Consider the following 24,980-nt stretch of genomic DNA (forward strand, 5'->3'; position numbering starts at 1 on the left):
CACAAAAATAATTTACAGTGGTAGTTACAGCATCTTTCTTTGACTTAAATTATTTATTGTCTGTGATTTAAAAATAAAACCTCCAGGACTGGATTTGTATTAGGTGAAAGAAAATGGTTTGGGGTTTTTTTGCCTGTATAAAGCATTCTTATTTCTCAAGATTATATATTCTTTTAAATCGATAGCAAAGGCTCTTGGAAAGGCATGTGAAGGATTTCCTGCTTCTACACACTGGAGTAGATTTCCTTTTCAGCAAAAGTCATCACTCTGGAATAAATTCCTGTGGATTTGATGGTTACTTCTGCTTGATGTTAATGACAAGGCAGGAATTATTGGGCCTGATGCAGCATGCAGTGATCATCAAACTACTAGAGTGGGCTTTTAACATACATATCATTTTTCTGAGTAAAAAACATGAAAGAAGAATAATTGGAGTAAATTTTACCTGTTACAGTGAATTCTGTTTAAAAAAGAATTCTGTTTAAAAAAGAAACTACAGAAGGTTTTGAATTTGCTCCCGTTATTGGTTGTATCCGTTCTGCAGATGCTTGGCATCCTTCTCACCTACAACTGCTGTATGAGGCTATGTCCACTGGGTATTTTTTTGGTTGTTGTTTTTTAATGTAACCTTTCCTTTAAAATTGAAGTGCAGTCTGTTTTTGCAGGGGAGTATATAGTGTTTGCTTCTTACCCAGCCTGTCTCACTGCAGAATGCATTTCATCCCCAAGATATGAGGTAGGGGGTTGCCTGGATGAAAAACAGTTCTTGGACTATTATTTCACTAGCTGCATGCTTACTGAATATCAAGCCTCCACTTCTGGTTAATGAAAAGGCAGATGTTTTCTTCCCTAATTATTTATACAGAAAAGCTAAAATTTCTATTGCTGCTTAACTTGAAGTTAGCTAGCAAGAGAACAGACCGTGGTGAGTGTGCTGGATTTCGTGCTGTTATGTTGCTTTTTTAAGATCGAATGAGAAACAGATACTCAACTGTAAACAATGATTGTGTTCTACATGTCCTTTTTTTGTATTTCTTTACTATTCAGTTATTAGCATCTCTCTTTTTTTTTTCTTTTTCTTTTTGCAAGACCACATAAACTAAGTTTTAAGAAGAGTAACATTCTGTTGGGGTTTTATTTATTTATTTATTTATTTTTAAAGGCAGCATATAGTCTGGATATTTTAAAGGCTTTTATATATCCAGTTCCTGAGTTTTGCGATTAAATTGGATGCTTTGCTCAGTTTTTGTTCACTCCTCAGTATAACTCTATTAAAATAAATGGAGCTGAGGGTGAATTCAGGCCTTCGGCTATAGTTACCATGCTGTTATTACTTACCTACCTTATAACAAAAACTGTGGTCCACAGCCCTTTTCCAGGAAATATAAAACAGCCATCCGGCATTCATCTGGTAAGATTCACCTAGATCTGACAGTGTCCATTAGCAGATGTCTAGGGAAGAGTATAAAAACAGGACATGCATGTAGTGATATTTCTCAGATATACTCTCTTAGCCCCCACTGAGGTGTAGCTCTGGACTTCCTGAGGGGGAGTGGTTTCTTGCCATTTAAACTGCAATATACTGTGTTGCTCAGGGAATCAAAATTATCAATTCTAAACTGCGTAAGAAAAAGTATGTTTTTAAAGGGTGACAAATTTTTAAAAGGACATTAAAAAAACCCAGGATTTATGTAGTTAAAGAGATTTGCCATGGTTATTTAACTTTAAAAGTATTTTGTGTGTAAAGTTCTTGAACACATCACCATTGGGAAAACTTCTAACAGCCTTACAGTCCGATGATTTTATGCAAGTAGTATACAGTGTCTGTTAGTGCTGAATATTTGTTTTATTTTTTTATTTTTAGAGCTTATATAATACTGCTGCTCTTTTGTCACATAAAGAAAGAGCTAATTTTGGCATTACTCTGCATGCAAAACTCTCACTGCAGTCTTTGTGTATACATGTTACAATGGTCAGTTTGTAATACCTTAACTGAAAATGTTTGAAAATCTGGAATTGGTGGTTCCATACAGAATGATACAATACTGAATTATCTCTGAAGAACAAAGGTTGCATCTGTTCTCGTTAACAACCAGAGGGAGAGGAATCAAAAATGAGCAGTGGAATTGCAGCCAGCCTCATGCCAGCTCACAGAGATACCTCATTGTGTGCATCCCCCTTCATAGCTGTTTGGACCTGCTTACAGTAAGGTCATAATTGGCAGAAGGTGATCAGTACCATTTTTGATTAATATAAAAGAGCTACCAGGGTTTTCCTAAAAACATCACTGATTTTCTCGGTACAGTTTTGTGATGAGTTTCAGATGATTTAAACGTGCACTGCAGCTGAACAAGGCATTGCACCCTTCACCCACTAGCCGTGCACTGGCACGTTTCTCCCCTGCCACATCCAAGGCTGTGTGTTCCTACCCTTCCCCTGATGCTAGCACCAGTCATTCCTTTTTTTGCAGGGCTAGTATTTAACAGAGAGAGGTCCCTGGTACGGCTGGCTGCAAGGCTCCATGAGCGCTGGCACCAGCATCGGGGAAGCAGCAGGAAGATGTGGCAGGGTCAGGTGCACATGAGGCAGACAAAAGCTGCCCCTTTCAGTAGCAGGTAAATTTAGACTGGTTTTAAACTGATTATGAAACTCTGTCATTAGTATCTCTGTTCTTAGTGCTTATTTCACACCCATTCAGGCCTCTGAATGTGCTCTGAAAACATCTCTGTAACGAGCTGTGATGTCATCTTGCAAAGGAGGAGAGGTAGAGATGAAGGATACATAACCAGGAGCCACGTGGCTGTTTAGAAGCAAATCTCTCTTCATGCAAATACATTATTTAGAGATCAAAAATGATAAAGAGGGGGAAGAGAACCAAAAAACAGTAGTGGTAAAACTAGTCCTAGTATATATTGGCTGAGTTTTTTAAAAGCTGGGGGTTAAAATGTAGGCTTCTCTGTGTTCATAATTAGATGTGTTATTAAAAGGACTAATTTTTAAAAGTGCTAATTATGCAGTCATGGGTAAGCAGTATGTTAGAGCTAAGGGAACTTTGTCCATTACATGAATGAAATAATAGCACTGGTGCTTGTTTAGGGCATGATCACAGATCAGGGAGTTAAGATTTCTTGCCATCTTGTAAGTTCATATCTCAGCTGCAAAGCAAAATTGAAGAGAAGCATTGTATTTAGAAGCTCTGTGGATTTAATGTAAAGTAGCATTTTCAGTTAATAAACATTTCGTATACCAAGGTATGGGTAGAAGAGTAGACAGAGCAAGCTGTGTTATGCAATAATTCTCCTAGCTCTGCCTAGTCACAGAGCTGATTTGATGAAATTACTTTGTGCTAAAATGCACCAGCCAGGAAGGAAATTAATACGTTGCACATGCAAGATGGAAGCCATTTCCTTGAATGAAAAATCCAGATGCTTGATACTGGTTCAGTCCTGCAGACTTTGTGTGACAGCTTCAGCTGTGCTTAGTGCTGTACCTGCGTTACAGTATGATGACTGCTGAGTACTTCTGGAACCCGTTTTGGAGGAACATATGTGAATCATCAAAATGAGATGGTTCATTGGTATGACATTACATACAAACACAGGAAGCCTATTATAAAACGCTCTATCCTCCTTTCCTGTCTGGTAGATAGATATATAGGTACGTTGTACATGAGTGTGTATATATATTTTTTTTCCATTTTAGTACTCGTGAGAGCCTGGCATCCAACACTTCGAGTATTGTTGAAAGCAACAGACGTCAGAACCCAGCTCTGAGTCCTGCACATGGTGGCGCAGGCCCAGCGTTCAACTTCCGAGCGACCGCAGACCCACCGACGAGTGAAGCTGAGAAACTGCAGAAACCTGCTAACTGCCTGCAGGCTTCTGTTACTAGTGTCTGATAGTCATTCTGCCTCAGATCTCCTGTCTCATCCTATATACAGCAAAGTTTACGACACTGGGACTGATGTTTACATCTTTGGGGAAAAAAAGCATCTCAACCACAGTTTTAGTGTTTACTTAAACTGTGCTGCTATGTAGACTAGGAGCAACAAAGAAATCTTTATTTCAAGGTATTGCTTTTCACGTTTGCGGCTCTATAGCAACAGAATAGCAGTAGGGATAATATGTACACTTTTTGCTTCACTTAATTGTAACTGAGCACATATATGAAAGTCTAGACACTGTAAGTGTAATCTGCATTTTCAATGTCCATGCAGTTGCCAACTTCATAAAAAAAAAAAAAAAAAAAGAAAAATGCCACAGATGTGTGATGCCCCCAGTCAGAGGCTAAACTCTGCTGCAGAGTTGATCGTTTTTTACTTCAAAAACTGAGCCACTGCTGAAAGTAACCAGCCAGGATCACTTTGAGGAAAAACAATGCCAAACATGACAAGTGATGACCTCAGCTCTATCTGTGAATTATTAATACCAATCAGTCATTTTCACTGTGCATTTTGGTGACACAATTTTGCAAATACCCATATAAGGGAGTAAAAAGAGGTCGTGGTTTTGTTTTTGTTTTTTAAGTATGTAGGGTGGGGAGGGAGACTGGTTTCCCTTCTGTGTTTCAAAAGGATGAGAGATGTTTACTTACTGAAACTTGCTACTTGACCTTCCGTAGTCACAAATGAGGAGGTAGGCCTTTGCATAGAGGGGGGAATGGGGAGGGAAGGGAAAGTTTAACTGTCGTGGAGCCACAACACAGAGTGACACAAAATATAACAAATATCTTTAGTATAAATCAAATATTTAAAAGAGATGATCTCATTCTTGTGTCACTTTGGTATTGCAACTTGCCATTAATATAAGAATCAAAATAACTAATTTCTTTGAATAAAAATATTCTTTATGATATAAATGACAAGTATGGCCTGAAGAAATGATTTCTTTCTAGTGGAAGGACATAAATCTATTTTATGTAGCTTTTTAAATAGAGTGCCTAAATTAGGCTATTGAAAATAGCATACATTGTAGTGATTATCAGAGAACAAAATTTAGAGAATTATAAACTTCTGGCCTTTCTATTCAGTGGATGTTATCTGCAATTTAGCATTTCATGGACACGTCTAGTTTTTGGAAATTAAATGTGTCCATGCAGTTGGCTGTAGAAATCTGAATTCTGTAGGTATAGTATATCCTAATTATTCTCCCCTAAACTGTTACTCCAAAGTAATTAATAATATGCTAATTACTGCAGAGTAACTTCTAAGGATAGTTAAACTCCAAGAGTAATTTTTAGGTATAGGGTCACATTCTGCTATGATACTCATGCATTCTGATAGTGCAACAAACTGACTTCAAAATTAACTATATATTTATTTTTTATGAGACTAGTCAAATTGGTGGAAGAATAACGAAGATATTATAATGCTCAACAGTCCAAATTGTTGAATATAAAAGGGACATTTACATTGTCTAGCTCTTGGTAATACACAGGTATTAAACCCAACTGTACATATTAAAAGGCAGGATTTTCATCAGGTTCTGGTGACGTGTACTACTGTGTATAAATCATTTGAGCTTCACTCATATTCTGTATTGTCATCAGAAGTCTTTACCGAAGATTCAGCCTTATGTTACACAGTTGGATATAGTTCATTTACTTACAAAATGACTTTCTAACTCTGAACACAATCGGTTTCTAGTTCTGTCAAGAACATATATCATACCCAGTAAATGCAGAGGTCTGTTTTACTTGTTTTCAATGTATAAATTCCATTTCATAGGAGCAATAAGACCTTTCAGTGCACATAAAGGAAATTATTGTGCTTTTGGTTGGTTATCAGAGTCACTTGGCCTTCAGCCTTCTGCCTTATCATACCTTCCAAGATGTGCTCTAATTGCCATATAATGCTTTGCATGACGCATCTTATTGTTCAGTATGTAACTCCAGCAGTACTTATTACATGCGAACTGTAGAGTCAGAGTTTTTGTGGGGAATTGTCATATACTATGCAGTGGCTGACTGTGATTTTGTTTCTGAGACAAGCTCTGACAGTAGTATGTATCAATTCAGTAAATAAAAATGTCAAAACTATCTTAATTTAGAGCTGATGATCTGAAGTACTAATGGCAGTATTAAAATGTGAACAGCAAAAACAAATTTTACCTTTTGGGGAAATGTTTGTTTGTCATAAACTAATCAGAGTTTATGCAGGCAGCTGGTTGTATAGAAGACATCATTCCAACAAAACATGATAGTGTATACCTACAAACTGTATAGTATGTTATATCCTAAAGTTCCCATAGACCAGCAGACAACATAAATGTCATATTAATGTTGACATGGCATTGTACCAATATTAATGTGACTCTTGGAATATGGAATGTAAACAGAAGTTTCAAATAGAAACGTTCTAATCTTTTAATTCTTTTTTTTTTTCCTTTTAAATCAACAATGGAATATAAGGAAATTCCATCTTGAGGTTCTGGTAACAAAACCACGAGAGTGGAGCTTGAGTGCTTTATGTCACCCTAATCGAGTGCTTTATGTCACCCTAATCCTTTGATGAAATCACAGCCTTGTATTACATGGTTGCTTATCTATCATTCTTCTTCTAATGTATCAATTTAAAGGTTTACAGAATTAGATTAGGTTGAATCTGTGTTGTGTTCAACTGTAAAGGGTCAACACAAATCTGTCGGCATTTTGCACACTTAATATGTATTATTATAATACAACATGTTACTTTTATGGTAATTTTTTTTACACATATAACTACCTCCATGAATTTGATGAAATGCAGCAACATAAAAAGTGTATTGTAAAAAGCAAGGTTAAAAACTTTGAAGCATTAGGTCATGGCGTTCTCTTGTGTGTCAATACTTGCGTATGAAGTCATCATGTTTCCATTGCCACAATTTCCTTTTAATATATTAAAAATTTGGCTTTTAGATGAATCACTTAAAATTTTGACAAGGCCACATAATTTGGTTAAAAGTGAAAGGGAGGCTGAAACCTTTGATCCTCTCCCCAGTTACTGCTAACATTTCTGCCTGGTAGAACTTGAAAATGTGTTTGTAACTTAGCAAATTTGGAACATCTACAGTCTGTGAAATATGATTGACAGTTTGAGGTTTAATGGAAGACACTGGGTATTTTCTTGGCAGCCTTCAAATACTTTGGGCCCTACTCTGCCTCCATTTCTGCCAACGTATCAGGTCATAGTTCCTCTTAACTGGCTAGAGCAGAGTGTACTGGATTTTAAAACAGCTCTTACTTCAGTGATGCACACTGTTTTCTAAACTGCATCTGAAACACTTGCTCCTATAGAAATTACCAGCAGCCTTTAATTGACTTCACTGGGAGCAGTCTTAGGGTCCCCACTCAAGGTGTGCATCTATTGTGTGAAGAAAGTGGGTGAGTTTCCAGTAAAAAACTGAATTGTGAAAAGTAGCCAGTTGCAACAAGCCAATGTTAAAGAGAGAAAAAAAGAAAGATTTTCCAAAAACCAAAGGAAGAAAGTGGCAGTTGAATCTAAGCAGATCACATTTATATACAAATCCTGATTTATGAACACCTCTTTCAGCAAACCCAGTACCATAATCCTGATGCAGATTGATAAAAAAAATCATCTGTTGAGCTAATTTTGCTGTATGAGTATTTCAGTTAAAAAATCATAAGAAATCATTATCCATTTGACTCCTTGCACCACTGTAAAATGTCCATAATACAAGAAACACTGTTTGCTCCACTTTTATAACGTCAAATGTATTGGAAAACAAATATTTTAATGAAAACCATGGCCTAAATGGTTGCCAGCGGTAGTCATTTTTATGAAGGAGAACAAGCACACCAGTATTCAGAGGCCATCGTAAATGTGGATAATATTTTGCACTCTAAGTCTTGCCTTTTTGCCTGAGAGCCTTGAAGCACTTCACGCGTCACCAACCAAGACTGTGAAGCAGGCAGATTTCACTGTCCCTGTGCTATGTCAGGGCACATTGAAACAAAGAAAGATTAAGAGTCTGTGAACTAATATGTTAACCAGTTTCTTTCTTTCTTTCTCTTTAAAAGTCGTTAGAGTAAGTTTAACAGGTAACCAAAGTGTTTAATGTTTATACTTCACAGTTATTCTTTTGATGCATTTAATTTGTGTAAGTAAGAGAGAAACTGGTTTCTGGTCCGGCACAGACTCTTACAGCAGCAGTGCCATAAACATTTGGTTTTCAGTCATGTGAGTACTGCCAGCGGTGGTTTTCAAAGCAGTTAATTAAAAATTTGTTTTTCAAATACATTTCACAGAACTTTTCCCAACGTGATTGTTCAAATTGTTGTGCTGAGTAAGCAAATAGCACTCTTTTAATCTGGTGTCACACCCACAGTTTACAATTCTCTTTGCTCTTCTGAAGAAAACTGTACAGTATTAGAGAGAAATGTTCTATTTTTTACATAATTCTTTAAAAATAAAAGTATATATCTAAAATGTTCCCCCCAACATAAATAAAGTACATGATTCATGCATCAGAATCTTCTGTTGCGTACAGTGGACCCAACTAAAGCCAAGCTGGTGCTAGAAGAAAATGGGACTATCACACTTCTTTTAAGGCAGCGCTCTAAATTTTGATTTCAGTTATGTGGGTGTAAATCTGATGAAACTCCCCTGATTTTACACGGCTCTAACAGAGATCAGAATCTGTCACTAACTCCATTGACGCTCTATTCTGAGCTGAGGATTTCTGTGTTCCTCCCCTTGAAATACGAAATACCAAGAAGGAGCAGAAGGCCACATGCATGCAGTTGGATTTGAAAATTCAGCTCGGGTTGAATCCCTAGTGAAATGCACAGTCAGCAACCCCTTACCCCAGCCTGGATGCTAGGACAACAACCATGTGCTTTGCACCTTGGAAGGGTGATTTTCAGTGCAGTGCAATGCCCTCGTGTTGTACAGTGGTTAGAGCCACCCAAAGGATACCCACCCGTAAGTATGAAAGGTCTGGTAGGGCCCTTGGAGTAATTGGCACAGATGTTACTTTTATACATGGAGGAGACTTAAAGGGATCATAATTCTGCAGGTAATTTTCTGTGAGTGACTGAATGTGGCTGTTGCATTAGGTTTAAAAGAGTTACTAAATGCAAGTGGGACTTACTGTATGTTAGAAGGGAGTTTTGCAGCCAAGACTGCCTTGTATAAATGTGTTTGCACTGAAAAAAGATTTAAAAATTACTTGGTCTCTGGTTGCTGTAAAGGTCATCCAAGATGGATGTTCTGTTTATATTGTATAGTATTTCATATGAAATAATTTCAGTTCATGAAATGTCTTCCCTAACGTTACTGATTTATAACAGCACATTTGTAACATGGTTTTTATTGTGTCAGTGTACCATATTGTAAATGATGATTACTTGTCATGCTTAGTATAATAATTTAAAGGAAAAAAGGACAGGGATTTTTGTAAGTCTATATTTGAAAGTCCCTCCATATGGTAATACTGTGTTCATGTTGTTTATGTAGTGTTGTGTGAAATATCCATTTTGGATTGTGTTACTTTTTAAGATATTAAATAACATTTGGTTATATGTTTTAAGTGGATTTTTTGCACCCACCAGTGGTTTTCAGAGAAAATACTTCTATTTCCATTTAACACACTGTTTCTTTCCTTCATTTAGGAGACCTTGCACAACAAACTAGAAATCTCAGAAAAACAAGGGTCATTACAGCTTTCTGTGTTCTTGTATGCTTTATAAAATGTCTGTGAACATTTCTAGTAAGTGCACGGGAGAAAAATCACCGATTTTGAAAAATCCCGGTTTGATTTGGACATGGAGGCCAGCGTGGGCAGGGATGATGATCCCAGCTGAATGCGTGAGAGCGGAGCTGATAGACACCAGAGCTCCAAGAAAGGAAAACCTTCAAGGCGTTCTGACGTCAGCCAGCAACAGATTTCACTTCCCTCTTTTCCTCTCCTCTCCATCATCGCGGGCCAAAGGAGGACCCAGTGCACACACAGCTAAGAGAAAGCAAGGAGGGTTTTTTTCAGATTTTTTAAAATGTATCCAGTTTTTTTCCATGCTCTCAAGAGCACCTGATTGAACAAGTCCAAGTGGACAGTGTAACATCCAGGTGCCATTTTCCAGCCTCCCTGCCAAAACCTGGAAGTAGGCTTTGAAGAGACTCCAGAAGCTCTGCTGCAGTACTGGAGTCACGTCTTGATAACTGCTCTTTGCCAAGGTCAGCTGTGAGTATTTTGAAGATGTACAAGATAGAAGAAAAGCGCTACTGGATGGATATCCGTGCTGCCATAAGCACCTTGGCTTGCCAACTGTTTGTGGCACATACTGTTGCAGTGCTGCTTGTACTCTTCACTGGTTCCCTTCCATCCATCTCTTCCCTCCGTAATCCATCTCCTTGAGTTTGTCAGTTCTGAACTGCAGAAAAAGTAGTCACGGTCAGGCTGGGCTTTGCTGGCAGTGACCTAATTCTAATCTTCATTCTTTGCATAGGCAAGGCCAATTTTGGATGTTGAGAATCTGATTTTTCAGAATCTGAGGGTTTTTCAGTATTACTGTAGAGGTTTGGAAACACTGTTTCACCACACATACAAATAGCTGAAACGTGGTCTATAACATACTTAAAAAGTCTATGGCCCTTTTTTGGCTGAAGAACTGTTCTCATGCTGTTGGATCATGCCTTTCTGCTTAGAGCACTGACTTTAAAATGCAGATTTCTATCCCTCTGTAAGATAGCACTTTCGAAAGTTCTCCTCTCCAGAATTCCCTTTTATCCATCAGTCTATGAATTGTTCTTTATGGTCTGTTTTTGCCTCCTAACATATTTTCTGTAATATCTTTCTTCCTTTTTACCTTTTCTTCCATCTCTAAAAATTCCCTCCATTTCTGCTTCTTTTTGGCATTTTATTTTCTCCTTGAGGGTTTTTTTCACACTTTACTTCACATTAGATGTCCTCTGCCCCTTTTCTCACCCCCCCCCAAAATGTCATCAGAATCCTGTGCAGTCTTTCCATTACTTCCTTTTTCACTTTCTCTGCTCACTTAAAAGAACTCAGAGGAGAAAAGGTGATCAGCTGCTTCAGGACAGCTCCTGTCAGCACTTCCGTTCAAACCACGCTGTTGAAGGTTTGTGACTTTTAAAAAGTTAAGGATTGTAAGTATGCCCCTGCTTTTAGCCAGCGCCGCCCCTGCTGTTGTCCTCCTCCTTTGGACTGCTGCTCCTTTTTTTAACTGTGCTTTCCTGCCTGACTTGGCCGCGTGTTTGCAGGGCCTGGAGAGGAGTGCTGAAATCCCGAAGCAGGCTGGAACAATAGGTCGTGTTTGTCTTCCGCAGGGCGCCAGGGCAAGGCCCCAGGTGAATGCTTAGAAAAGCAGTTATAAAAAAATCCAGCTGTGCTTTGCAGAACAGCCACCAGGAAAAAGGCCCCTTCTTACTAATGTTTTCCAAACTGCGATGAGAGAGCCTGCTATTCAGCGCTGCTGTTCACTGCCGCTGAAGGAAGAGGGGCTTCGCGGCAGAGTCGGAGATGCTAGGACTTCGGTAGCTGTCAGTGGTTTTATGTTGAGATGGCTGAGCTTGCGTTTGTAAGCAGCTTCCTGCTGTGCCTTCAGGTCCTCTTTTTTAACAGTATTTTCAGTCCAACTGTCATGGTAATGATAAATGGGGATTGGGGAGGGAAAATCTCAAGTATATTTTTTTTCGTCTTTTCTCTCTTCTCTCATCCTGATAAGCACAGAATACCGTACCATTTGCTGCCAGCTATTTGAAAGTAAGCAAACACAGTAAATAAATTACCAGCATGTACATGTCTGTGCATACACTAAAACAGTTATGTACTTTGTTTCCCTTCTGTCTTTCTTATGGAAGCATGGAGCCATCATTGCCTCGAGTTCTTTGCATCCATCTGCTCTTGTCCCTCTGCCTGTCTGGGGTAGTGTCAGACCGGTTGTCTATTGCGATTTCCAAAGAGGGGTCAGGAAGGGAGCTGAGAAAGTAGCATGGGGAACCGTCTTTCAATGTATTCAAAACTATTTGCACTGGCAGTGAGAAAAGGGGTAGGAGTCAGCGGCCTCTCCCATCTGTGTGGGCTTCCTCCTGCAGATGTGAAAGGGTACATCAACATTTGCATTTGATTTCGGAGCGGGATTGTGCTTTTGGAGTGGATCTCTGGCTTGTCCTCACTTACCGGGCGGCAGGGCACGTCGCAGCGTGGGCTCGGGGCACGTGAGCTGGCTTCCTCTCAGGTGGAGCGAAGCCAGCGGCTGCATCCCAGGAGCAGGGCACAGCCTCGCAGCCGCTAACGGCACTCAGTCCACCGTGCTGGGCTGGACCTTGGCTGCAGTACCCCTCTGGGAACCGGTGTAATGTGGTCTTGCTCCTCAGACCTGCTGCTGTCGAGCCACAGCTGGCTGGTGTACGACCCCTTGGAGCCCTGCGTGGTTCTGCTCCACTCCGTGCCCTTGGCTGGCGTTTCTGGTTGCTCCGCCTGGGCTCTGGTGGCAAGCTTGTGAGCCAGCTGCGGTCCGAAAACTGCATATCTGTGTTAACATGGCGTTGAGCCCCAACTAACAAGCCCTGGTGAGTGATGTCTCTTGAATGAATTACCCTTTATGTGTGTTCTGCTGCCCTTCAGGGGTATTCACAAAGGCTAACCTTAGCCTAAGAAGTCCTTTGCGTGCCTCTGTGGTCGAAGAAGAAAGCAAGCCTTCTGGAGAGAGCAACTCAGAGCAGATGCCCGTAGATGGATGCTGGGGCCATTGGTCTCCTTAGATGAAGGTTAGCCTTGGTGAGCCGCCACTCCTGGCTGCTGGAAGCCAGCTGCTGCGTCTCTGCACCTACCTTGCTGTGCAAGACGGTCCTTCCCTCCCCTGGGACTCGGCTCAGCCTCAATGCCGAGCATCCTGCTGGGGCTGTTAGCCAGCTCCTTGGGAGATACAGACCTGTGTGGTCCCAGGGCAGCCTGTGCATCAAAGGGATTTGAGTGCAAGCCATCCCATACCTGGGAGCTGTTACTGCTAGGTAGTTGCAGTCTTCCCCATGTGTCACTGCTACACGTGTGTCCACGCACGTGTGCCTCACCGGGCCGTTACTGCGAGGGGCGGTTATTAAGGTTGCAAAGTCAATGACTTGGAGTTCAGATGTGTGAGAGTCACAGCTGGGTGTGCTGCCAGGGTTATGGGCAGGGGCGCGGGGAAGGGGAAGGTCACTTGCACTTTCAGCTGTGGCCAGTGAATGCTGCCTCGAGGAACCGGCGTCTGTCCCTGCCTCGCGGCAAGGCTCCCGTGCCTGCCTCCACGCTGCCGCTCATAGCAGCCACTTTGCCCAGCCCATACCCGTTGCCCTTGAGCCAAGCCCCCGTCCCAGCACCCCTCCACTAGCAGGGCCCGTGGCCCCAGCCCCGCGTGCTGCTGCACTGCAGTCCCTCCTCCTCCTCCTCCTCCACTACGGGCCCCAACCCACTTCAGCCAGCCCACAGGGAGGGCGTGCAGGGAGAGGGGCTTTTCTGTCCATTTTAGTGCTTGCCTCTGGCTCAGGCCCAAAGTGAACTTGCCAGAAAAGCCCTATTTAGCAGCCAGCTGCCACGATTCAGCATGCCTCTGCTGGACACAGGCTGATGATGGCTTTCAGATGCTTGTAAGCAGGCCAGCTGTAACCGTGAGCTCAGGCATGGCCCGGGCAGAGCTTCCCAGTGGAATAGTTACAACTTTTTTAATCTAGACAGTGCAATATGGTTTTTCAGTTCTTCTGAAGGTGTGCTGAGCTGTTTTGCCTGAAACTTCCCAGGAAGCCTTTGGTTGCGGCTGAGGCCTTGGGCTGGGCTGGCAGGGCCCAGGCGTGACAAGCCACTCTCGGATCAGCCCGCCCCGGTGACCGGCCCCAGGCAGGAAAGCAAAGCTCCCTATCGGACCCAGAGCAGAGCCGTCCCAGACAAGCAGCAGATCTCCCACACTGTAGGAGAGAAAACCCTAAAAGCTCTGCGGCGCTGGAGCAAGTCACCGAGGCTTTTGGCAGCCTCCTGAGCCGGCCACGGGGACGGGCAGCTCCAGGGAGCCCTCTGGGGCCAGGCAGAGACACTGGCCTCCAAGAAGCATCTGAAAAACCCTGCCTGTAAAAGAAGTGTTAGCAGCCCTAGCTTTAGGCAAAGTTCCCTCTCGAGCCTATAAAATTAACCAGATGCATTTGGTTTGTGCCTCTCTCCCTTGCCGCCTTCACCGCTGGGCCCCTGGGGCCATTTTCCCGTTCCTCTGGCCTCTGCCCCCGGCAGACTTACAGCCCTCCTGGGTCACAGCATCCTTCCCCGGCACGTGCAGTAGTCGCTTTCCTTTTTCTTGCTTGCTTCTAAAGAAAGTCATTTTTCTTCTGACTGTGGTGTTTTATTTTTAACTGGTCTCTGAAGGACCCTTGAGATTTATTATTCACTTGTAATGAAGAAACTCAGTAGTCTTCAGAGCTGAGGTAGCCAATATATTTATTGTCATTATTTATCGCCAGCATTACTTACTGTAGACCATTCTTCTGTTATGGTTTTGTTATTACCTATAATCTAGTACAGAGAGAAGATATTTCTCATGCTTCACTGTTATACAGCAGGTAACAGTTTCACCAAATCACAGTTTGTACAGAAAAATACTCTAAAACAAAATGAGAAACGTTCTTATTTTTGGTGATGGAAGTAAAAAAGCCAACAGAAAACTGGCGCCTTATGGAATGACAAATAGTTTGCTGAATTTTAGAACTTTAAAGGAATGTTGTGGTAAAGCAAGGACTGATTAGCAAGCCAAAAACCCCGTGCGTATCAAATTGACATGTAACATGTTAAAGAGTATGATATTATTTTCATGTATGTTTTTTCTTTCTCTTGAAGATAACCACATATTTTGAAATTGACTTTATTTGCTTCACCTATAAAAGACAGCTACATTTTCCCTTTTGTGTCTCCTTGCAAAACAATGCTAAATTGGAAGGAAATATTTGTTAGAAATGCCAATAAATCCTATACATAAGTACAGCTTTGAGAATATTTTAACACGTTTGCCTGTCTAAAATGAAAGTCTAGGGATGCTGAAAATGACTAACCTGCCTTCTGATAACAAATTAATAGCTGTACTAACGAATCAGTCAAGACCATCAACTTCAGTCTGAAGACAGAGCAGAGCTATTGAGTAAGTCCAGCACGTCAGGCTAAAAAGTAAGAGTATTTTTTGTGAAAAAGAAGAAAATAGTCGTAGGACTATACTTACATATAGTGTGTAAATTGTGTGTCTCATGACTTTTACCAGTTCCTCCTTGTGTCAAGGATTACACAGACAGCAGTGTGACCAGGACACGTCTATCCATGGATAGATGGGTCATCGGGCCATCAGCCTCTGCCCAGGTTTCTTCCAGATTGCAGGCTCTGCAATTCAGGAGGAGGAGGAGGAGGGTGGATGCATTTCCCCAGAAGGAACATGAAGAAATTAGAGTATCAGGACTTAAAAGCTCAGAGATTTCACTAAGACAAAGAAGAAAACTCGGAGCGGGAAGAGAAATGTGAGGGCATCCTTTAGTAGAAGAAAGATGTGAACCAAAGACAGAAAAAAAATCTCCTGGGCTCCCTAGGGTTTCTGCCAAAAGCCAGTTGAAGCAGGGAACAAAATGTACCTATCTTCATGGCTTATACAGACCTAAAAGAAAGAGCGGTCAATACTGGAATATTCTGAAATGTTTCTACGTTCATGTCATAACGACGTGGTGTGCTGGACCAATGCCCAGTCCGGAGTTGGGACGCAGCACTGCCGCCGGCAGCCAGGGCTGGCTCCCCAGTGAGGTCCCCCCTCCCCAGAGTGAGCTCTGGTGCTGAGAGTGGGACCCTGGAAAAAGCGCTGAGGGAAGAGATGGAGAGGGAGCCCGGCAAGGAGCCGGATACGGAGGCCTGCCTGGGGTTCAGCCGGGGAGCACTGGCAGCGCTGCCGCGGCCGTTCCTCCTCGCCGCTGTCGAGGCATGATGGCCCTCCGTGCTTCTGGTTAACTTCTGGCCTGAAGAACAACTTGCTGTACTTCACCCCGTGGCTAGGAACTTGCCACAGCTTGCAAAACTGGCGAGATGCTCTGCGCTTCTGGCGTTATTTCTTCTGCTCTGGAAGCCTCCCAAAACGAATACAGCTCATAACTGCGTGCATCAACCCCTTTCCCCTCCCTGCAGAGGTTTGTACTCATGAAGGTTTGGAACACCCACAAGGCTCCCATATCCATCTTGGAATAAAACCTTCTCCCTTCTTGTTCTTGGTTCTTCTTGTACGTGCAATAACTTGCTATTTGTTCCCTTTTGCATGCTGCGGAGTGCCTCTGGGCTTGTTTCGTGTCCAGAAAGCAGCTCCTCTCTCCAGCAGGAGACGGTACATGATGCATCCCAGATGTTTGCACGTGGCAGCAATCTGCAGACATAATGGATTATGGGAGGGAGAGAGATAAGAAAAGAGTCATTGCTCCTCTTTGTGCCCCTGCTCAGAGGCAGGGAGGTTTTGAGGCTGACTCTATTTACCACTTTGGCACATGAAATTGTTTCCTTTTAAATGTCACGCAGAGACATCTCTGTTTTGAACCACTTGTATTTGGGAAAGACTGTGGTTGTCACAGGGAACTGGCAGTAGGATGCAGAATAGTTTCAGATTGTTATGTAAGATCTCTCTTATATCATCTCAGGTTGCCTACTGCCAGCTTCGAATTAGCCCATTTCCTTGCCTTAAAACAGAAGAAAAGCAATGTTTGAAATAGTTCTCTGCAATTGCTATTTATGTGCTCTGTGCAGCCTCAGGTTGTGCCCACGGGTCTCCGTGGTTGCCTCAGTTTCTTCTTGCTTGCAGGATTTTTGGCAACAACTGCCTTCTGGTTTTGTTATCAGCATGCCCAGGCCCCCCCGCCGGCGAGGCCAAAAGCTTGTTGCCCTCTGCGAGCCAAGGTCTCCCTGCAGCAGGCTGCAGCTGGAGGCAGCCCCCGAACTGAGGTTTGGTGCCCCCCCAGCTCCCTGAGATGCGGCGGACGCCCCTCGCCGCGTGGCACAGCTCGTCCGGCTCTGCGATCCCGACGCTGCCCAGCTGGGAGTCAGCAGAGCTGCCCGTAGCTGCTGTGCTGATGTGGTTTCTGCAAGTTATGCGGGGCAGCCTGGTGTGCAAAGGCTGAACTGCAGGAAAATCAAGCTTGCACGCTGGGCATGTGCGATGCAGTCTTTATGTGGAAGTTGCTATGTGCAATAGGGTCTCTGTGCTGCAAAGACTGCCTAGGCCCGGGTGTAAAGGCACGGAGCTCTGAAAGGCTGTTTCCCATGGTACAGCTGCCCATCTGCTTCCTTATTTGGTGCTCTAGGTAGGATCAGCTTGCTAGGGCCGTCACAGGCCGTACTGGTGGCAGATAGCAAGGCTGGTGGTGGGTAGGGGTGTGTGTGTGTTTCCCCATTTAACTGCAAATCCAGAATAAGAACTCTTTCTCAGAAAAAAAGTTCCATGCTTCACCAACAGTGTACTGGAAATAGGGCCCTTGCGCCAATGGAAATATCATCTATTCCAAGAAAAGAGAGGCTGAAATACTCAGCTTCACTGAGACAGGCAGGGAACTGGACAGCACTTCACTAGAGAAACTTTTTCTTCTATCTGGAGGTTAAAACTGGTAAAGACCTTGACCAGTCTCATGCCATCAACAGCTTTGAATGAGACATTATTTTGCTCAGCTTCCCAGAAGGATTATTATAGGCCAAAGCTTCATGTTAATAGGAGCAGTGTTTTCTAATGGACAAAGGGTGAAATAAAGCAAACAAGTCATCTATAGCAATCTTTGTAGACAGCTTTTTCTGAGAAGTCCATATAAATCACAGTGGGAAAGAGATTTGTATCAACAAATTACCTCAGAAGAATAGACTCTGATGAGGCAAATGGGACCGGTACCTCAGTTTGCACTTTGATAGAGGATAATTTGTTCAAAACGCTTTTGCAGTGATCTCTCGTGCCAGCTGAACGTGTGGCGAGAGAGAGGGTAGGGATAAGTATGGGAGGAACCATACGGAGAAAATGTGATGAAAATCGTTGTGTAATGTTTCTGCAAATGGAATGATGCGCTCATGACTGTACCGATTCATATTTTGTTTTTGTGGCACTATTTATAAACCTCTTAGCACTTCCTAAACGGTAATTGCGAATCCTTCTTAGCTTGAATTTTATCTGAATGATTGCATGTGTTTTCAATGGGGAAAAAAAACATTTTTCTTGAGTGATGCAGAACAGCGAATGCTGGAGATTGCAAACTGATTGGAAGCTGTGACAAACCTCATGTGAAGCCTGGCCAGAAATCGCCAGGATTTGACCTGCTCTAGCTCTTGTGGGAGCTGATTCTGGGAAGTTCAGCCTCGGTCTCAGCCACCTGCCTTTCGCACCAGGCGGCCCGGGGGCATTTCTGGAGGTGCCCGTGCCACCAGCTTCTGACGTCGCTGGAGGCAGCTTTCTCCTGGGAGCCTGGAGAAGGCTGTGGGGTGATTCAGCTCAGCTCCTGTTAATGCCTCCATCTTTCTCCTTCGTATTAATTTCTTAAGCTGCTCTGGCTGTCGCATCTGAACACTTACCAGCTGTTTTCCCGTTTTTAATTGCCCTCAGAGGGCTTCTTCAAGAGCCACACCTGCTTTTGTATGAGGCCTTAATTTGTCACCGTCCAAACTGGAGCAGCGAGCATTTAAAATTCAGGTTCTGTGACTGTGTTGTATTTCTTCAAGTGCGTGATTAATTGCTCGGCCTTTACTGGCTGAATGCAGCTGTTTCTCCACAAAATGGAGTCTTCCTTTTGCTGAAAAGCTCCCCACATCCTGGATTTTAAACATCTTCTTGTTAGTGGGACTTGCACTTTTTCATCCCATTCGCTCTGGCAGAAGGAGGAAGCATGAAGTGCAGAGCGAAAGCTCAGGGGCTCTCTGAATTTTATTCTGTTTAGTGAAAAAAAAAAAATATTTGTCTTTGCCAAGACTGTCCTTATAAAGAAACATTTGTGGTCAGGCAGGAGAGGACGTCGCAAGTCATCCCGTCCGGCCCCCCAGCGGTGTCGGTGGGCAGGTTGTATAATCCAGCTCATGAACTGAACAAATCCCACCTTAAAAGACCTCAAGCTTTTTCTGCCTGGGTGTCATTAAGTGGGGGGGTCTCCATTGCCCACCCTTTCCGGGTTTCAGGGCTTCCTGAGCCAAAATTGGGTGCAGGCCTCTCCTGACCCCGTGTGTGTCTGGAAGGGCGCTGGGGGGGCCGCGCAAACCGTGGCTGCGCCTCGCAGCCCTGCAGCCGGCCGGAGTCCTCCCAGTGCCCTCCTTCCACCCGGCAAAGACCTGGTGTCTCCAGCTGGCTTTGAGGCTTAATTAATATTCACCAAGCGATATATATAAGTGCTGAGTAACATTTTAATGTATTATTAATTTCTGGAGAACAACAGAAGGCTGCTGGGGAGCCGTCATTGCCCACTCCTGCCATCAGGGAAAATTGGTCCCGCGGGGAATGCTGACGCGGTCCTGGAGGAGGCTGGTGGCACTTCAGGCTTGGGGCGGAGGAGCCGCACGCAAGCTGCCACGACGAAGCCCCTTGGCCCTGGGTACGCCCGTGCCCCAAAACTCCCGAAATGTCTCGCCAGGTCCGTCACCACTGGGGAGGGAAGGTCCCCTGGCAAGGGCCGCCCCCTTAGTCCCACCAGGAGACTGTTGTGGCCCTTTCTGCGTATGATGTATTTTGCTTCCCATTAGTGGGACCAGGCTTTCATAACAACAAAAGCAGGTCTAGCCTGCCATAACTTTCTAAACCCCCTCCCCCCCAAAAAACAACTATTGCAACATCTCAAAGATTGCCAGAGCTTGCTGCGTAAAATCAGCCAGATAGCAAGGAATACAGGACAATGGTAAAAGGAAAGCGTAATGCTAGATATTTGCAATGTAAATTATTAACTTTTTCCTTTTTTTTCCTATACCTTCAAAGTTAAAAGAAATATTTGGCTGGTGTTTGTTACCATTTGAACGAACCACCCAAAGCCGCTGTATTTGCAAGTACTTTTAGCTGTTTCCTGTCAAGCGTCGTTAAGGGTCATGTAAACACCCGTGACTCTCTGAGGCCATTTATCCCACGGACATTAGCACAGGGGCAGGCGACCTGACGGCAGAACCACTCGGGAGGTGGTTGCAGAGCAGGTTTGTGGGGGCAGTTCAGCAGCAGAGGAAGCAGAATCGGCCGTGGCGTTAAACGGCAACCGAAAGAGAAGAAACGGGGACGAAGAGAAAAAAAATTGCAATGAGGATACAGAATGAAAACAAAAATTCCTATTCTTACTTTGCTTGCTACAGCTCTCCTGTCTAAAATTCACTGATTTCTCCCCCCCCCCCCCCCCACAGTCCTCTTGTCTAAATCATCCCATTTTTTTTTCTAGGAAGGCCAGGATTTCTCCCTTCTTGTAATACAAAGGTTGAGGGAAAGCAGGGACTGGAGTAACCCCCTACTCTGGGTCAGAGGAGGGAAGCTGAGGCCGCTCTCTCCAGATGAACCGCATCTCTTTTTTTGGCATTAAATCTGCGGGGAGGCCCTGCCTGCGCTCCTCCGGCCGTTGCGACCTTTCCCAGGTGCCGGGCGAGGAGCTGGAAGCCGCTGGCTGCGAGCACTTCAGCACGGGTCTCTCCTAAGTTTTGTGCGTTGGTATTTTTAGTCAGCCGCAGCAGAGCACGTATTCCAACGTTTTCTTGTTCAACATGTGACTCTGTGAGTCACCACCGTTTTCGGAGAAAATGTGGCATTTTGCAAACTGTGTGGCTCAATTGCTAGCGGAGCCGCTGAGGCAGCGAAATGAATAACCATCTCAAATCATGAGCCGCCGCTTGGAAATGTACTTGCAGGGGGCAATTTGTGAGAAAAACAAGCGCTGACAAAATTCTGCACAAGCCGTTGGTGGGACAAAAAAATAAAAACAGAAAATAAAATTGTGGAATGATTAAGCTATGCACGGTTTACAACAAGGTTTGATACACGGATACACCGTGAATCATCTACCCCCTCTAGGCAGTGGGCAGGTGGAGGGAGGGAGTACGCTGGAAAGGCAATGAAGACCTGAGGTTTCTGTTTTGGTTTTTCTCTCTTACTTTTTAGCCGGAGCATCTTTCCCTGCCGCATGGCTCCCATGCCCAGCTAGCGATCCTGCCGTAAATATGAAATTGCAGCTGGGATTTACATTCGGGGTCTGCTTGAGGAGCAGCTTTGCAGTGAGGGTGAGGACCACAGGTCTGTGAGGCATGGGAACAGTCCCGGCAGCACCTCGGGTTGCCAAAACGGGGCTGCTGGCACCACCCAAGACACCTGCTTGGGCAGGCACAAGTCTTCAATGTCCAGCAGAGGAGCTAGACGTCCCTTCTGCACCTCCCAGCTGGCAGATGCAGGATTAAGTAGATGTGGAGCCGGAAGAGGGAGCTCCGAGTTAGATTAAAAATAGGATTTCAGCCTGCATCCCTGTGTGCGGGCCAGCTCCCCTCCCTCGCGTCACAGTCTCAGGCAGCAAGCTGGGTCCCCACCACAGCCCCCAAAATCCTCATTTACCACGCAGCTCCCCTGCCGCGGGCTGCCCCAGCCTGGGAGCCTGCAAGAAAAGGCAATTTGGGGCTCTGCATTGAGGTGTCCAGGTGCCAGGGGAAACACCTCTTTGCTGGTTGGGGGGGGGGAACTGTATTTGCAATAAAAATATTTCAGCCAGCCCCTGCTGCCCTTTGGGGAAAAAAAAAAAAAATCTTTCCTTTTGACAGAACGGTCAGCGTGCTGTTACGTTTTGTGAGCGTTGCCTCACGTAAGGACAGGCGCGCTCAGCCACAGCGAGCTGCTGGGGCTGAGCGGCTGGGTTGGTTTTGGTCTTTGAAAGAAGCCTGCAGTGACTGCTTCCATCTTTCATGGAGATTTAATGGGCCTCCTGATTTACAGTCTGTGTATCCCTCTCCCGGCATGTTTTTGCAGCTGCCGTGGGGGAATTTATGAGGTTGCGCTCTTTGTACCCAGGACATTCGGGGCCATTAATACAGAAAAAGGAAAACAAGGCCGTAAAAGTAGCATACTGGGAGATAGCCATTTCCAGGTCCCAGGTACCCTTCCCCCGGCAATTGCTGAGCTTCCTTTTCCCCTCTTTAACCACCTGAAGCACTCTGAGCTAACACACACACACACACACAAAAAAAAAAGAAAAAAGAAAAACCCAAAAAAGGATTATTTCAGTACTACCGATGATTTATTTCTTTCAGCTAGATACAGGAGCTTATCTGCACGGCCAGTTGCTGAAATTCCCCGGCCGGTCAGGAAACCAGCAGAAACTGTGGAACAGCCTGTGCCACGGTGCGGTTTTGGGGCATTCGCTTTGCGCCAGCGGCCTCGTCCACCGCCCCCCCGCCCCGGGGGGAGACCAAGGCTTCTCTGGGCAGCACGTGCCAATTTGCTGATGAAACTGTGCTGGTGAGAGGAAACCATGGTACTGGCACAGCGTTGCCAGATTGGATTTGACCACGTGGGGTAATTTTATACCAGTATTTGACAAGTCTATAGTGACTCCCACCTGAGAATTACTGCATATATATTTGGTAGCCTTCAACCCATCATCTGGCCTCATGCACAGGACTCTCCTGAGTACCAGTTTAAAAGGAAGTATTAAACACAAGGCATGCATAATGTTAGGATAATGAAACTCTTGATCAAAAATAGGGAAAGCTTAGGAGATAAAATGGTCTGGGAAAAGGAAATGTAGGATGGATTGAATGACTAGAAGATTATTGAAAACAGATATAAAGAATCTCCTTTTTTTTCCCATGGCCAAAATTGGCAAGACGCCATAAAATTTGGATTTTATCCTAAAAAATCTATACAGCTGTGTGCATGTACACTGAGAATTAAGATGGACAGTCAACTTTAGTTCTGATATGTTCTAGTTTTTGAGTATTCCCTAATCAGCTTCTTTTAACATAAATATATTGAAACATGCTTCCATGTAAGTGAAAGTTGTCTCATGATGCTAAAAAAGCAAGTTTCAAACTTTTCCCTTGGTTGGGCCATATTTTCTTTAAAAAAAAAAAAAAATCCATTTCGATTTGCAGCTGCCTGCCATCTCTGCCACTGGGAAAAGGCGCACAAGGAAAATACTACATTGCACTTTTCCAGTGCCTTTCACTTCAAAGCACCTGGCAAAAACCAAGTCTACATCTCCCCATTGAGGTGTGGGGCTTAGCTTCCTAGTAATATTTTGACTTTCATTTAGCAATTAGGAAAAAAGGAAGAAGGCCAACACCATGGAATCACCTAATTCCCTCTTCATTTATTTCCAGACCAACTGGAAACAGGGTGCTTCACAAACCCAGTGCTTGTGGAGGGCCCTGGCTGACACCCAGGCTGACGGGGGAGCGGTTCTTCGGCACCGATGGAAATGATTTGCCCTGTTTAGCCGGGACGTGGGCATTAAGGGCGCTGCTGCGAGGAGCTGATGGAGGCTCAGTGCCCGTGCAGGGTGCATTACTCGTCACCCCTGGTTCGCGGGACTCGTGTGTGATTTAACTACAAGAAATGTTAAAGCTGTGAGCAATAGCGTGGTGCAGATACATTGAGATTACAATCTCAGATACAGTAAGACAAAACTAGTCTTTTTTCTTTTTTTTTTTTAATACAAGGGGAAATAATTAAATTATGGCACTTGCTACCACGGGGGTCTTGTGAAGGCTAGCAGCACAGACCAGGTCATCAAGTAGACAAATTCCTGGGAAATGGCTCCATGGGTGATTCTGGCTATGTCTATTTTAACAACCAGGGCAGTCAAAGAGGAGAGGCTCTGTAGAGTGAAACTGCGGAGAACCCAGTGTTCAAGTGTCCACATTTTGGGGTGGGGGGTTCCTTGGACCTGGCTGTAGTCACTGAAAGCCCATTACTAGTTGAGGAGCATCAGCTGTGCACATCTTTTTGTGTCGTTTCACCCCAGGGCAATTCGGATTGTGCACACTGAGGCTGCAATGCGATGTGCCATCATTGGGGAGGATTCACCAAAAAAGCACATTCCTGACCTGCCCTAGACCAGCTAAAAACGTGTGTGCACACGTACACACACACACAAACACGATCTGAGCCAAAGATCTGCTGTTTTCGAAACCACCACAGTCACGGTCCCCAGCAGCGGGTGAGTGCAGAGTGCTGCTGCTCCCACCCAGCAACTGCCCAGCACCAGGCAACCGGTGGCTGTGCCCACAGGGGAAACGCATGGCGGGGGCAGGTGGCACTGTGCCATTTCAGCCCAAAACATCAAAGCTGCATGCTGCCCTCACGGTCGGCTACTCCAGCCACCAGTGCGGCACCACCTCTGGTGCACGCATCATGTCCTATGTCATTCGCCACTTATGACATCATAGACGCCACGTTGCTTTCATACCCCTAGGACACTGCTCCAAGGCTGGGTGCAGACCCGGGGGAGTGCCACACCCCTGCTGGGTGCGGGTAGGTGGGTCATGGTGGTGCCTGCTTTCATGCTTCATCTCGGGGAAGACTTCCTGGCTGCCTGGGAAAGTCTGTGGTGGCTTTGAGCTGTCGGCTTGTAGCTGTTGAGATTTATTTCTATTAAGTCGGTCTCTCTCATGGCATAGTTGTTGGCTTGTGCCGCTTAAAGCAGGAGCAGGGCCCCTTGTCCTCGAGGTCCTTGCGGCTGTTTGTCGAGATCTCCTTCCCCTTTCCCCCTCGCCGCCCTGGGTGTAACGCGAGGGCTGCGCACTGCCTTGGCAGCCCTTGGGGGAGCCGGGACCACCCCGGCCCACGGCGCCAGCGACGATACGGCACTGCTGTGCAGCAGACCTTGCCCTGGTGGGCTGGGAGAGCGGGTCTGGAGAGAGCACTGGGGCTCACCTCTCTTCTCAGGACAGCAGAAAGACTGACCCATTTGGTGGTGTGAATTACGTGTCCCTGGATGAATATCCCCGGGGGCTACAGCTCTGCGCTTGCCTCTGGGGCAGCAGCAAGCAGGCAGCAGCGGTGCAAATCTCCAGCCT

At 44.7% G+C, this 24,980-nt stretch overlaps 1 protein-coding gene across 10 annotated transcripts in view; it reads left to right on the forward strand.

Annotated features, from left to right (window-relative positions):
• Nucleotides 1–9,519, forward strand: part of STOX2 (storkhead box 2) — a 154,126-nt gene extending 144,607 nt beyond the window's left edge. For all 10 annotated transcript variants that reach the window (XM_064511018.1, XM_026105173.2, XM_064511021.1 and 7 more), the window contains one exon: nt 3,703–9,519. In XM_064511018.1, the coding sequence (XP_064367088.1) occupies nt 3,703–3,898 (196 nt within the window). In that variant the 3' untranslated portion in view covers nt 3,899–9,519. The remainder of the gene's footprint in view (nt 1–3,702) is intronic.
• The last annotated feature ends 15,461 nt before the right edge of the window (nt 9,520–24,980 follow it).

The sequence above is a fragment of the Dromaius novaehollandiae genome, chromosome 4 (assembly GCF_036370855.1).
Source record: "Dromaius novaehollandiae isolate bDroNov1 chromosome 4, bDroNov1.hap1, whole genome shotgun sequence".
NCBI lineage: Eukaryota > Metazoa > Chordata > Aves > Casuariiformes > Dromaiidae > Dromaius > Dromaius novaehollandiae.